Source organism: Acomys russatus, chromosome 2, assembly GCF_903995435.1.
Source record: "Acomys russatus chromosome 2, mAcoRus1.1, whole genome shotgun sequence".
NCBI lineage: Eukaryota > Metazoa > Chordata > Mammalia > Rodentia > Muridae > Acomys > Acomys russatus.
In genome coordinates, this window is record NC_067138.1 from 56,677,014 (window position 1) to 56,691,808 (window position 14,795).

Sequence of the window (14,795 nt, forward strand, 5' to 3'; positions counted from 1 at the left end):
ATGAAACGCCCCTGAACTTACTCGCCTGGGAACAAATGCCTTGGCTTTTCTTTACTAGGTGGCTGCCTTTCCATCACACCCTGGCCCAGTGACAATTAACAATGACCTTTTCTTAAGGGTGTGAGAACGGTCATTGTCATCAGAAAGTGGAACACATCCATTTGCAGCCTGGCTGGGAGCCGGGAGGACCTGAGGCAGGCACCTCCAAGAAAGAGAGAGAGAGAGAGAGAGAGAGAGAGAGAGAGAGAGAGAGAGAGAGAGAGAGGCGAGAGAGAGAGAGAGAGGGAGGAGGAGGGAGGGAGGGGAGGAGGGAGGGAGGGAGGGGGAGGGAGGGAGGGAGGGGGGGGAGGGAGGAGGGAGGGAGGGGAGAGGGAGGGAGAGAGAGGGAGGGAGGCAGGGAGGGAGAGAGAGAGAGAGTGCGCTGGGTCCTTGCCCTTGAGCCTCTGGGCACACATACTGGAGAACTGCCATTCCAGGGGAGCAGGAGGTGCTTCCCATGCCTCTCTGTTTGCAGGCACCTGGGAAAGCTGAGCTGGGCTGAGCCCTCCTGTGTCTCTTTTTCATCTTTCTTCCAAGACCATTTCGACAGCAAGCTTCCGTGGACCCTCATCAGTGTCCCAAACACTGACCTGATTCAGAGCAGGTCACATGTCTGACCCACTATGATCAATCAGGAACACTAGGACTTGGTCACCGGGATCTGTGGTGTGAGTGGATGCTCGGCTGGTTGGTGCTCACTGAGTGTCAGGCATTCCCCTGAACATCTTCCGTGTCTTAGCTCTCTCTCTCTCTCTCTTTTTTTTTTTTTTTGTCTCAAGTGTCTGTAACCCAGGGGCAGCTCATCTTCAGGTGGGGTGCATGTGTAGTTACAAGGCTTCTTAATGGTGGAGCTGACTCCCAAGACTCCAGCACCCTCCATCCAGGCTTGCACACATTCAGAAGGCTCCTCACCTGTATGACAGGAGACATATGTGGCCTAAGCTAAGAAGACGGCATGGCAGGAGCAGGTGGGGATGTCTCAGGTAGTGGTATAGAGATCAAGCTGGGAAGACCATTGTCTGGGGCATCAGTGACCACACCTGCTCCCCACACCCCACCCACCACAACTGATTGTACTGCCAGGTAGGCTCAGCTTGCCTGCCAAAGCACAAACTGCTAACATTTAGGACATGACCGCTTTTAGCCTTTAAAGCAGTCATCAGGCTAACCTGAGGGACTTGGGCTTTCGGCTGCTGACAAAGGCCTCTGAACTCTGGGAAGTATTAGAGAGGGTCAGGTAAGCTGCTGTGACGAGTCAACCTCATGTGTCATCGACTGCTTACGAGTCAACTTTATTTTTTGCCTGGGGCCTGGGCTGTGAGGGGACAGCAGGTAAGGGCTGATGTTCTTAGCATGGTGACTCAGGGACTTGTGTTCCCCAGCCTTGTGATTCCCTGCCCGTGGGAAAGAGAAAGTGGTAGGCTTCTGCACACTGTATGGGGGGGGGGCACCCAGCACTCCTGTACCCACCCCACAAAAATCCTTGTTGGGTGTTTGCTCCTTGGTGCCAGGGTGGCTGGAGTCTGGCTTAATTAATGGGGAAGAGTTACCAAGTGGCTGCCTTACTTTTCTGACCAGGGAACAGGAAACTCAAACACATGACTAGCAATTTCTGCCATGTGGCTGGGGTCCATCTTGAACTTTTCTCCCCTCACTTCTCCAAGCAAGAGGCTGGCTGCTAGTGTCCAAGATGAACCTTTAAGCCAGCAGTCCTGGTTTATGGCTTGGAGACAGAGTCCTAGTTTATTACCCAATATATACATACAGCCAAAGGCACAGAGCTGCTAGGGAGAGCCTCCATAGACAGCCAGGGGTGGGTGGTCCTGGGATCATAGCTGGAGCATCGAGGCGAAGGAGGAGACAACAGAAGAGAGACTTCCGCTCTTATAGAGCGAGAAGCAGAACAGCCGGAAGCCTTGTGAAACCAGGAAGAGGGCGGCTGCCTGATTTCACTCCGGGTAAATGTTTGACTGGATATTTGCTTTTTCTCTGCGTTTTGCGTCTCTAGACCGAACTGCAGAGAACACGAGCTCATGGGAAGCCATCCTAAGCAAGGTCCTGAGAAACAGAGAAGCATCCGGGACGCGAGCTTCCACCCGCACACTCACCCACGCTCTTCTTCAGCAAGATGCTTGCTGCCAGCACAGGGTGAGCGGCAGAGGCTGGGCTGAGCTGGGTCATTCCAGACAGGCAGGTCCTTCTAGCTCTTTTGATGTTGGTGATTCACAAAGGATGGGAGAAAAGACACGGATGGGCTGGTCTGCAGACAGGCATACGTGAAAAGGGAGAGCTATGGTAGATTTCCTCCGTGTCAGTCAGAGGCACGGGGAGAGCCCAGGTGAGAAGTTACAGGATCCTGACTGAATCCTGGCTCTCTGGTTTCTCACTCTGCCTTTCCTCTCTGGTGCAAACCTCCTTATCCTTCCTCCCCCTTTTTAGCTGACATTTTGTAACTGTTCACATTTATAGAGTACACTCTGATGTCTTGATAAGTGTATGACACACTGATCCAGCCTCAGACATTTATCCTTTCTTTGTCTTAAGACAGCTCATTCCCTGCTTTTTTTAAAACAATGTAGCTGGTTGTTAACTCTAGTCAACTTTCTGGGCCACGAGACAGGCACCTATTCCTCAAAACTGTAACTTTGTTCCAGCAGCTCCCCTCCCCAGCCTCCTCCTTCCCCTCCCAGCCTGTATTTGTATGCTTCAGCCTTTTCTAGTCACCCTATATGAGTGAGGTCGTGCAGTATTTGTCTTTCTGTCTCTGGCTCACTTCCTGTGCTGTCCTCTAGGTTTATCCATGTTGACAGGATTTTCTTCTTTATCTGAGGCTTAACAATATTCCGTCATATGAATGTACCATGGTTTCTTTGTGCCGTCATTGGCTGTTGGACCCACTGGTGGACTCCATGTCTTCGCTATTGTGAATAATAAGCAAGGGTGCAGGCGTCTCTTTAACACACTAGTTTCATTTCCTTTGTCTATCTCTTCCCCGGTGGGATTGTTGGATCAGAAGGCAGTTGTATTTTCAGTTTTTTTGGAGACCCTCCATGCCATCTCCACAGCGGTTGTGCTGTGTAATGGGCTCTCTTTTCCCCTGCCCTCAGCAGCATTTGCTTTCTGCCATCTTGTTTAGAATAGGCATTCTGACAGGCATGAGTGAGCCCACAAACTTGAGAGCATCTGAGGGGAGTTGGGATGGGAAGGATGGATTGAGGACTGGGGAAGTCAAGACTCACACTCTGACCTAGAAACAGGGGAGATCAGGAACAGAAAACAGGCCCACTGCCTTCTGGGGTTCCAGGGTCTGCTCAGAATGCTAAGGGATCCCAAAGAAGGCAAGAGAGAAGGGAGCCACAGAGACAAAGAGGGCATGATGAGTGTCACTGAGAAAAAGAGGACAGGTGGACCGAGCAGGCTGAGCATCTCTGGAGAATGTGGGAAGGGAATGGAGTGCTGGAAAAGCTGAGAGAATCTGGCCCTCTCTCTTCCTAGTGCACTCTGTGGCCAGGAAAGAATGGAAGAGGCTGAGGTGACAGGGGCCTGATGCCATCAGATGTGGGTCCCTCTGGCCCACATGGAGGATGGATTGGAGATGGGGCAGAAGGCTACTATATGGTCTTAGTGAAGATCATGATAGCCTGGGTTATGGACAGAGCTGAGTGGATTCCATGGGATTGGAGAAAGCAGCCGAAGTTGCCCTGGGTCTGTGATGTGGCCCAGTGAGCACTCGGAGTCACCTCTCCTGTGGGGAGGACTTCAAAGGATGAGTTGGAGGGCTGTGCAGCTAGGGCAGGTTGGCCTGTGGCTGCATGGAACACTTGGAAAGCACTCCCCGGGAGGCAGGCAGCTGGAGGGTGGGCTGTGCTGAGGGCACTCAGTTTTCCTTGCGCCACTTGCTTCCTGCCCCCTTGACCTTCTGTCCACAAGAGCATCCCTTAACCATAATCTCCTCCCTGGCTGTGACCTGCACGCTTCGGTCCTTCTCACTGGGAGGCTAAGGTCTGAGCGTGTTGCTCAGGTTTTTCTCCAAGCACAGAACATGACGTCATTTCCCCTCCAAGGACCCCCGACCACAAAACTCTATCAGAATCTTCATGTCCAAGTGTTTGAATATATTTCCCATTTGGATGTTGTTAGAAGTGTTGAACTTTCAGCTCTGCTTGCAGGGGCACTTTGGGCTCTTCCTCAACTTCTCTGAAATACACTATAGGGCTATGGAAGAGGGGTGAGTGGAAAAGGAGCTAGAAGCGCGCCTGCACACCACACAACATTTGGCAAACGATCCTCATTACTGTCACTCCCATTTGATAGAAGGGCGTGAAAGCAAGCACTGCCTGCCATGTTGGGCAGTCGGTAGGGAAGGGCTGGAGAGGTGGCTCAGTGGCTAAGAACACGCTCCTCTCTTGCACAGGACCTAGTTTGCTTCCCAGCACCCATGTCTAGTGTCTCACAACTATTTGTAACTCCAATTTCAGAGGGTCTGAATTCGCTTATGGCCTCCTTTTACACCTCCACATGCATGCATGTGTGCACGTGTGCGTGCGCACGCACACGCACACACACACACACACACACACACAATAAAACAGCTATTTTTTTTTATAACTTTCTTTGTTCCCCCAGTTTCTTTCATCTGTATGGACGTTTTGCCGGCAAGTGTGTCTGTGCGTCATGTGTATGTCCTGTGCCCATGGACAGCATATCAGATCTCCTGGAATTGGAGTTAAAATGGTTGTGAGCTTTCGTGTGGGTGCTGGGAATACAACCCAGGTCCCTGCAAAGGGAAGCCAGGGCTCTTAGTCCATGACTTATCTCTCTGCCTCTAAGAAAATAAATCTTTAAACAAAGAACGGTAATGAGTAGAAATGGGCCCCTTTTTTTTCTTTATTTGCTCTTTTATTTTTTCATGATGGCTGCTCTGGGCTTTTCAGACACATGAAAATAACAATGCATGCTCCCTAAGGAAAGGCAGCAACCGGGAGGGGGCCATACCTGGCCAGTAAATAAACTCAGAACAAGTAGAGGGGTGGAGGCAAGAAGAGAACAGAGATCTGCAGACAGAGAAGAGAAGGGGCAGCAGAAAGCAGACCGGAAGTAGGATGTGGGGGCGGGAGCGGAGGGGGCAGGAGCGGAGGGGGCAGGGTGTGTAATCTTTCTCCCAATACTTAGGGGTTGTTCCCCAGTAACCAGCTGGGAGCAGGAAGTTTCTGAGCTCCAGGAGCCCCGGCAACCACAGCAGCAGGGCTGGGTGTCACACGGTCATTCTCCTTGTGTGGCTCTTTGATAGATGAGGCTGGCAGCTCAAGGGGGGCAGCTGGGACAACCCAACACATGTCCTCTGGGCCACATTGCTGGACTGGTCATGGGGCCAGAGTCTGCAGCCACACTGGCTATTGGTTAACAAAGTGAGGTACTGCAATCTGCCATGGCAAGGGGCCCAGGGCAGGGAGTCCTGGCGTTGTAGCCCTGTGACAGTGACTCGCTGAGTAGAGAGGTCAGGGGCCAGAAGGCTCATCCTGGAAGGAAGGGTACCCAGAGAGGTCACCAGGTGCTCCGGGGTCTGAGGAAGTTGCTCAGCCTCTCAAGTCCCCTTCAGCTCTCCAGACACTAACTAACTAGCTAGCTAGCTAGCTTACTTACTTACTTTTCTTTCCTTTCTCCTCTTCTTCCTCCTCCTCTTCCTCCCTCAGTTTCTCCTCAATTGTTGAAGACACGGGCTCACTCTGTAGCCCATTCTAGCCTCAAATGCAATATACAGCCTAGGTTGGTCTCAAACTCACAGTAGTTCCCTCTCTGCCCCTCAGTTTCTAGGAGCTTTGATTACAGGGGTGAAGGTGCCAAGCTGGAGAAACCCTGTTTATACTCAGAGCTGCCCATGGCAGAGGAGGAACGGAGAAAGGGGAGCCCAGAGCTTGGAGGCGAATCTCAAGTCAGAGGCTAGCCTGGGCTACAGAGTGAAACTCTGTCTCAACCTGCACCCGCGACTAAAACTAAAATAAGCCTCATATGGGCTTGCATTCCAGAGACTGAGTGTTGGGACTCCATGAGCAGGAGTTGAGGAAGAGAAGGAGGAGGAGGAAGAGGAGGAGGAGGGGGAGGAGGGGGAGGAAGAGGAGGAGGAGGGGGAGATTTCACAACTGAGGGGTTCTTTCTTCCCTTTCCTCTCCCACTTTTTCCTTCCTCCCATCCTTTTCCCTCCTGTCTTCTCTCTTTGGCTGCTCAAGGGCACCCCCACACTTGGTAACTGTTGCCTCTCCTCTCCTCTCCTCTCCTCTCCTCTCTCTTCCTTCTTTCCTTTCTTTTTCTTTTTCTTTTTAAAAATGTATTTATTTGTTATGTATACAGTGTTTTGCCCTATATGTGCACCTGAATGCCAGAGGAGGGCACCAGATCTCACTATAGGTGGTTGTGAGCCACCATGTGGTTGCTGGGAATTGAACTCAGGATCTTTGGAAGAGCAGCCAGTGCTCTTAACCTCTGAGCCATCTCTCCAGCCCTTTCTAAGAAATGAAAATTCAGATCATTTGCCTATTCTGAATTTTAAGTACTTTTAAAAGTATTTTCCCCCTTGTTCTTTTTGGTTTTCAGACCTTGCTGTTGGCACATTTCTCTTTTTATCTTGACTTTTTCAACATTTATTTATTTATTTTATGTCTATGAGCGCTCTATCTGCATGTACTCCTACACTCCAGAAGAGGGCATCTGATCTCCATATAGATGGTTGGGAACCACCATGTGGTTGCTGGGAATTGAACTCAGGACCCCTGGGAGAGCAGACAGTGCTCTTAACAGCTGAGCCATCTCTCCAGCCCTTATCTTGACTCCCTTTTTCCCTCTGTCTGGCTGTTGGAGTGCCGGGATCTTTCTTCCCATAACATTTCAGTGCTCTGCTCACGGTCGGCTCACATTCCTCTGATTGCTGCTACCGAATTTTTTAGTAATCTCACTCTAACCTCCACTCCTGCTCATTCACAGTCAATATTTACCTCCATCATCCAAGTGTGAACACCCTCTATTTTCTAGGCCATGCCCAAGAGCAGGGAGTACAGCTGCCAGGGGCATGCTGGGAAATGTGCCATGATGGTCTCTTTACACAAGGAGATGCATAGCTGTTTGTGAGCTCCTTGTAGATTATAGCGATAAAACGGATCTGCACAGATCATACACACGATCGTAAATGCTCCCAGTTCCTTACTCCAGCTCCACAGAGCCAGTTGGCTATCTCAGAGCACTGACACCGATTTTTGTTGATCTCCATCTCTGGGCCAGCCTTGGACTGTAGCTGGTCAGTGAACCCAGTTTTGACGTGAGTGGTGGTGGGTGCTTCTGTTCACATAAATGAGCCAGACAAATGGGGAAGAAGCAAGACCGTGCTAGTGAGAAGGCCCTGCTCCACCCGCAGCAGAAACTGCTTCTTGTTGAGCCAGATAAGAGTTTTTGAAACTTGGAAGAAAAAGATTCAGAAGAAAACAAAAGGAATCATTTGTGGGTGGCTCACAAAATTTTGCTCTAAGTATACCAGGTTTGGGGCTGGAGAGATCGCTCAGCTATTAAGGGCGCTGACTTATTTTGCAGAGGATCCAGTTTCAGGTCCCAGAACCAGCATGGAGGCTCATAACCTTTGGTAATTCTAGTTCCAGGGGACCTGATGGCCTTTTCAGGCCTAGGCATACATGCAGACAAAGCACCCATAGACATAAAATAAAAATAAACAATCTTTAAAAGAAATATAACAGATTAAAATCTGTAATATAGACTTTTTTTTTTTTTTTTTTTTTTGGTCATTTTTAGACTTTGCACAGAAGAGTCAGCCCAGAAGATTAGCAGTAATCACTGGTTCCCCTGGGATGTTGCCATGGCTGGAGGGCAGTATCCACACTGCGGATGGGGGCATATTCTCCAGGACTGAGCCAGTCTTTATTACTTTGCCCTTACTGCACCTTCATTAATTTTTTTTTTGTATTTAATTTTCTGCAGTAGTGTATAACAAGGCCATGCAGTGTTCCTCGCAGTGGCAGCTGACCCTGACACACAGGCCCAAGCCAGTCTTGGCAATACCTGTGTCCACCTCATCCTTCCAAGGCTAGACTTTGTGGGTTCATGGGAATCCCCATAAAGCACATTCCCTGGCACTGGGTGTGCCCACAGAGTCCTGTGCACACACGCTGCACGCGCCTGGCCCCCTTCCCATGACCTTCTTCTGCGCTGAACCGGGGACCATTCTTTGTGCTGCCCATGAGACTAGAAAACTTAACAGGACCTGAAATAGCCCTGAGCTGTGTGACTTCTTCTGATCGCCATCCCTCTCTGGACGCCAGCCTCTAGAAAGGAGGTTCTTCTGGAATCGATAACCATACGGATCAAGCCGCCTGTGTCCAGATGAGCGAAGAAAAGGCCCCAGAAGGGGGCGCTGCTGTGCTTTGGTTGGGACAAGAAGGAGCCTGTTAACAGGACGCTGACACCCCTCCTGGCTCAGGTTCCTCATTTCAAAAAGAGGCTAATGCTACCTAACAGGCAAAAAGTTAAATTATGAACTAGAAATAGAGGGAAATCGTTGCTTAGGACTTGGTGGAGAGGGATGGGAAGGATAAGGCGGAGGGGGAGGGGGAGGGAAGGAGAGACAGACAGAGACAGAGACAGAGAGATATGCTAGTTTATATCTCCAGGTGCTTCTCTGAGCATCCTTGGCCTGTGCTTCTTGGAGTACTTCTGGAAGCACACTTGCTGCATCGGGAAAGGCTCTTGTCGGATGAGCAAGGTGGAGCGCAGAGTCCTCATACTGTTTGCGCTGTGACTCCAATAAAAAGATGCGGTCTCCTCTCAGCCCTCAGCTCTGGCGGCTCCTTCCAGGGGCTCCCAGTAGAAAAGGTCAGGCGGCATCGTCTTACATTTCAGTGCTAGTGGAGAGCTAAGGATTTATTATTTTTATTTTGAGTGTGAAAAACAAACAAACAAACAAAAACAAAAACAAAACAAAACAAAAAAACCCAAAACCCAGGTCTTATGTAACCCAGTTGCCCTGTATATCTGAGGCCAGCTTAAAATTTCTGGTCCTTCGGCAGGCGCACCCCGTACCAGATTATTTTTCAGCTGACCCTCAAACACTGCAGCGCAGTGGCCACTGGCCAGTTGTCTTCTCAAACACTGATCATTGCTTTGCGTTGGGATAATCTCAATCCTCCCTTCTAAGCTACTTGGAAGCATCCAATGCATTAAGGCTGAGTGTGACCACCCTCTGGGCTGTGGAACACTACACCGTACCCCTCTCTGCAGCTGTACCCCCTGCCTGTCTCCCTCTGCTCCCGATCCTTCCTGGATTCTGTGGGATCAGTTTCCTAAATGCATTTGCTGTCTGTGTCTGGCTTATTTCACTCAACCTGATAGCTATAGACTCATTCTTGCTGTTTTATTATTTTTTGGTAACTGAGTAAGATTCCATCGCATACACACACCACATTTCCTTTATCCGTTTATCCACTAGTGGACACCTCAGCTGATTCCCTATCTTGGCTACAGCAAATACTTCTACAGAGAACATGGGAGCAAACGCCTTTCCTTTCCGTTGGATGTGCGTGGTAGCTCCACGCTTAGTTATCAGCTTGTTTATTTTTAGACAGGGTCTCACTATGTACCCTTGCCTGGCTGAGAACTCACTATGTAGATCAGGCTAGCCTTTAACTCCCAGAGATCCACCTCCTGCCTCTGTCTTCCTGAGTGCCAGGCTTAAAGGAGTATGCCACCATGCCCAGCTCTATGCCTAGCTTTCTGAGGACATCTACATTGTTTTTCTCAGTGGCTATAATTTTTATTCCCAGCAACTCTCTAAGCATTACTTTCTCTCTGCATGCCCACCTTGCCTTTTGGGTGTTCGGGGAGGCACCACACTGATTAACACGCCTGTGATAATACACACTAATTAACACACACTGATTAGCACGCCCACTTAATGTCTTCTTTTGAGAAATGGAAGCTCAGGAGGCCGGAGCAATGGCTCAGCAGTTAAAAGCACTCACTACTCTTTCAGAGGATCCGGGTTCGGGTCCCAGCACTCACCTGGTGACTTGCAACCATCTATAGCTCCAGTTTCAGGGGACTTGACCCTTTCTTCTGTCCTCTGCTGACACCATGCAGGCACACAGTGCACTTACACACGGGTAGGCAAAACACTTATCTACATAGAACAAGATAAATCAATCATTTTCTAAAAAGGAATGAAAAAAACAGATCACTTGCCAATGTTGAATTCTAAGTATTTTTTAAATACCCTTTTCGCTCAACCAGCAGCTTATTTACCGGGTTTTAGACGCCACTAGCCGTGTGCTTCTCTTTTTACGTTGACTTCATTTCCATTCTCTTCCTGGCCATCGCTGAAGTGGTTGAACTTTTTCTCTCTTGTTCCTTTTTACTGCAGTGGCTTATATTCTGCCACTAAACTATTACTATGCTGACCCAGAAGTCTGCTTTCCTCTAAGTCACAAATGGGAGAGACAAGAGTCTGCACTCCCATGTGAATGGCAGAGCACAGCCACTCAGCTTTTAGTGCCCTCTGTCCTCCGTGTGGAAGTCATTTGGTGCTTGAGTTGACGCTGGCTCAAACATCCTAGCCTGTAACTTCTAGGGACAACCAACTTCTAGTCATCACGTGGCTATTGACCACATTTGCCAGTTTTTCTGTTCCTGTTGCTTTTAAACTCTTCTCAGTAGGTTTGTTTTTATCACCTGAGAACTTACTCTAATATTTTTTCAGACAGCTTATAGTGGAAAATAATGTTCAGTTCTTGTGTTTAGACATATGCATTGACTACTTCATTAAATGGAATATTACATGTGAACGCATTTGGTAGTTATATATTTAAAATAAATATTTACATATGCAAATCACTGGGTCTGAGAGAAGGCAGTGTGTTTTGCTGATCCCTTGGCATTCTTCTTTCTCTGATTTCCCTTGGAGAGGACGCCCTCTAGCATCCACTCAGAGAGAACCCGTGCTCCCTCCACTTTCCCCCAAGCTAGGGAGTAAATAGTCTTCACTGAGTCCCTGGCTCCTGGGACAGTTTCCTGCAGGGTCCTGCATTTTCAGTGCTTGTTCATGTGTGCTTGAGAGTTATATGGAGCATGTGCTGCCTGTGCTGTGAGCCTGGCTGTAACTGATGCTATGTGACTTAAGGCTGGCTTTCAGTGGGGAGGGACTTCAGTGGCTGCCTGTGAATCCCCAGGCTCCCTTCGGCCACTGTCCTTCTCTCTGAGACCCATGCAGTCTACTCCTGGGAGATACAAAGGCATTGTCAGGGCCGGAGATAGGATAACTGGGCTAAGCTGTCCTGTCTGCTGCTCTTTGTCAGCACTCTGTTTCCAGACACACTTGCATTTCTGTGTATGTGCGTGTGTGTGCGTGGGTGTGCATGCGCACATGTCATCATGAGCATATATGGAGGTCAGAGGACGACTTGCAGGAGTCCACTCTCGTCTTCCACAGCGTGGATCCTGGTGATTGAATTCAGGTTGTCAGGCATGGTGGCCAGCCCCTCTGCCAGCTGAGTCACCTCACCGGCCCTGCTCTTGCCTCTTGTGTGGGTGTGAAGCTTGCTCCATTAGTCCACAGTCTATGGTGCTGTGGCTTGTGCCCTTTTCTCTTTGACCTTGTCTCTTTTTGCTTTCAAGTATGGCTTCTTCCCTCCCTGCCTCCCTCCCCTCTTTCCTACCATATAAGGTTTTGTATGGCATGGAGAGACTGTGCTGCTCTTACTACCTTCTTAAAAGCCAAAGTATAACTACACATCTGTCTTACTTCTCACCACCTGAGCCCCATAGTATGTTCTGGATATTTTAGATGTGTCATAAAATATAAGCATGGGCAGCTAAGATCTTAAAGACTTCCAGAGGATGTGTCGAGCCTGAGGGTTGCTCTCCCCCTGAGACATCTGAGGGGACAGGAGCCACTGGCTGTGGGATGAAGCTGAAGGGACAGCTGGCTGGGAGTACTGGAGTTAAGAATGGCAAGAGTAAAGACCGGAGAAGTGCTAGAAGGGCTGTGGCGCTGCTGTGGCCTCAGGGCAGCAGGGACAAGGTGTGATGGAGCCCAAAAGAGAGGATGCCTTGTCTGAGAAAGCTGCCTCTCGTTTCTGACTTGGGGTTGCCCCAGCCTTGTCCTGCGTGTAGTCTGATGGATCCCCTCCCGCTTCTCTCCTGCCCCAGCAGCTCGCTGGTATTTCTGACCTTGACTGTAAAATCTACATTCACAGTCTGACTTCCTGGCATGTTTATGATGTTTCAGCTCCAGTCCCCTTACCTGCACAGGGCCCTGCCAGGGCTGTCTGGTGGGACGGACTCTAGGTAATGGTTTTCATAGTCACTAGCATTCCTTAAACTGTGAAAAAGTCAGGCATTTCTGTAGTGTTCCATAAAAAACAAACAAGAAATCCCAAAAAACACCTCCAAGCCCCAATCTACCCAAGACTGTCATCCAGACATAGATGGGGGTCTTAGTGCCAACTCCAGTGATGGTGGATAGATCATCAGAGCGATGAATGAGGGCAACCCACTTGGGAAGACAGTGCATGAGCAGCTGGGTCTTGGGAATGTATGCAAAGAAGCTCAGATAATCCACACTCCTGAGAGAAATGCTCAGACTCGAGTCAGTGCTGTCCCAGTGACTGATGATGTGAACCTGACTTGTGGTTGTTTTTCAGGACCAGGCAGCTAAATGTCACCTGTGACAACTCCGTGGACCAGGAGGTCTTCCTCCATTACTCCCTCATTCCATCAGTAAGTAAAGGTCAGGGAGCACAGGGGAGGGAGGTACAGAGTCAGGGGCATTGAGTCATGCAGGGGAGAGAGCAGACGGTTTCCCTTCCAGAACCCCTACTCAGCTTCTTACAGCGTGCATCCAAGCACACAGGCAAAAGAAAGCATTCAGGTCCAAGAGCCAGAGATATGTGGCTCTTGGCAGAGTGGAACGTGGTCTCCCTCTCCCTCTCCCTCCCTCCCTCCCTCTCTCTCTCTCTCTCTCTCCTCTCTCCCTCACTCCCTCTCTTCCTTCCTTCCTTTTTGTAGATGTGTGTACAGGTATGTGAACATGTGTATGCATGCATACAGAGGTCAGAGGCAATCCTGGCTATTGTTCCTTGGTTTCATTTTAAAAAATTAATTCATCTACTTATGAATGTTTTGTCTGCATGTTTGTCTGTCTATGCACCACATTGTAAGCAGTGTTTGCCACTTTGTGGGTTCTTATTTCTTCTACCTTTCTCCATCCCTTCTCTTCCACCCTTTCAACCCCCTAACACTAGATAAGAAAGCAAAAAAAGGATAGAGAGGGAAGGAAAGAGATCCTTGAATAAAGCCAGGAATTGGAAAGGTGGTGATGTCATCGCTAGACTACTTCCTGCATGGAGTTCCTTGGGGCAAGTGCCAGAAGACTACCAAGCCCCGTGAATGACAACAACCACTGATAACCGCCCCCTCAGGGCCCTAGCATTTATATACCCTCTGAAAAGTTCCCAGAATTCCAAACATCACACAGTGGCAGAAACTATCTGCAGCTGGCAGTACCACACCTCTGCTGAAGCACGAGGCAAACCATAGTCAGCTGCTCTGAAGAAGCCTCATATCCCCTCACCTGGGATTAAAATGAAAACATATTCTTATAATATTTCTGTATTTTTTTAAGAAACCAAAATTCCAGAATCCTCACTACACCATATGCATGTTTGGTGCCATTGGAAACCCTTGAACTGGGATTACAGGTGGTTTTGAGGCACCATATGGGTAGTGGGATTGAACCTAGGTCCTCTGGAAGCATGTTCTTAGCTGAGCCATTTCTCTAGCTCGCACCTTGTTTTTTTGTTTTTGTTGTTGTTGTTTGTTTTGTTTTGATTTGAGACAGAATCTCTCACTAGAACCTGAGGCTTGGAGATTAAACTAGGTGCTGGACACCCAGCACCAGGAATCACCTATCTCTACCTCCCCAGCTCTGGGATTATAGATGTACACACCGCATTCATTTGCTTGTTTGTTTTAATGTGGATGCCAGGAGTCCTCGTGCTTGGGCAGTGAGTGATTTTCTAAGTAGGGCCCCAGGAAGGGCTTCTGTAGAGAAGTAAAGTCATCATGGAAGATGTAGTGAAGAACATTCCAGACAGGGGGAAACGTGCAAAGGCCCTGTGGAGGGTGGAGGAATAAACTGAAAGCTAGATAGGAGAACCGAGAGGTGGGAGAGTCTAGGAGGTGGGTGGGGCCGGCCAGGAAAGAGTCTCATGGGAGGGTCTGGGCAGGCAGAGTGGAGGACGGCTCCTGGGCTTGTACAGCTGAAGGAACAGTGGCAGCTGCCACCTATGAGTTTAGGAAAACGAGGAGAACCGTGTCTGGTGGTGAGGCCTGTGAACCCAGCAATGTGGGAAGCTGAGCCAGGAGGGGTGAAAGCTCAGGACAGTCTGGGCCTCAGTGGGAGCATAAGACTCCCCCAAACAGCTTAATGAGACACAAGACCCTATCTTAAAGTAAAAAGCAAAAAGAGGGCTGGGCGTGTAGCTCAATGGTAAAGCTCTTGCACTGCATGTTCAAGACCCTAGCGTCAGTCCCCAGGATGGGGAGGGGGTGGGGAAGGGAGGTCCAGGTTTGGGATGGATGGAGAAACAGGGCGACAGGAACTTGGTGAGTTTCATGTAAAACCTGCTGAATTGGAGAATTTTTCAACAGGAATGCCAGCAGGGTAGCACAACAGATCTGGAGCTCCTGGGCAAGCAGGGTGGGGG

The 14,795-nt window shown here is 49.4% G+C and overlaps 1 protein-coding gene across 1 annotated transcript in view; it reads left to right on the plus strand.

Annotated features, from left to right (window-relative positions):
• The first annotated feature begins 2,030 nt into the window (after nt 1–2,030).
• The window catches only part of LOC127202777 (stimulated by retinoic acid gene 6 protein-like), a 38,796-nt gene continuing 26,031 nt past the window's right edge, over nt 2,031–14,795 (plus strand). Inside the window, exons 1-2 of the mRNA XM_051161559.1 lie at nt 2,031–2,187; nt 12,732–12,807. Coding sequence (XP_051017516.1) covers nt 2,168–2,187; nt 12,732–12,807 — 96 coding nt within the window. The 5' untranslated portion in view covers nt 2,031–2,167. The remainder of the gene's footprint in view (nt 2,188–12,731; nt 12,808–14,795) is intronic.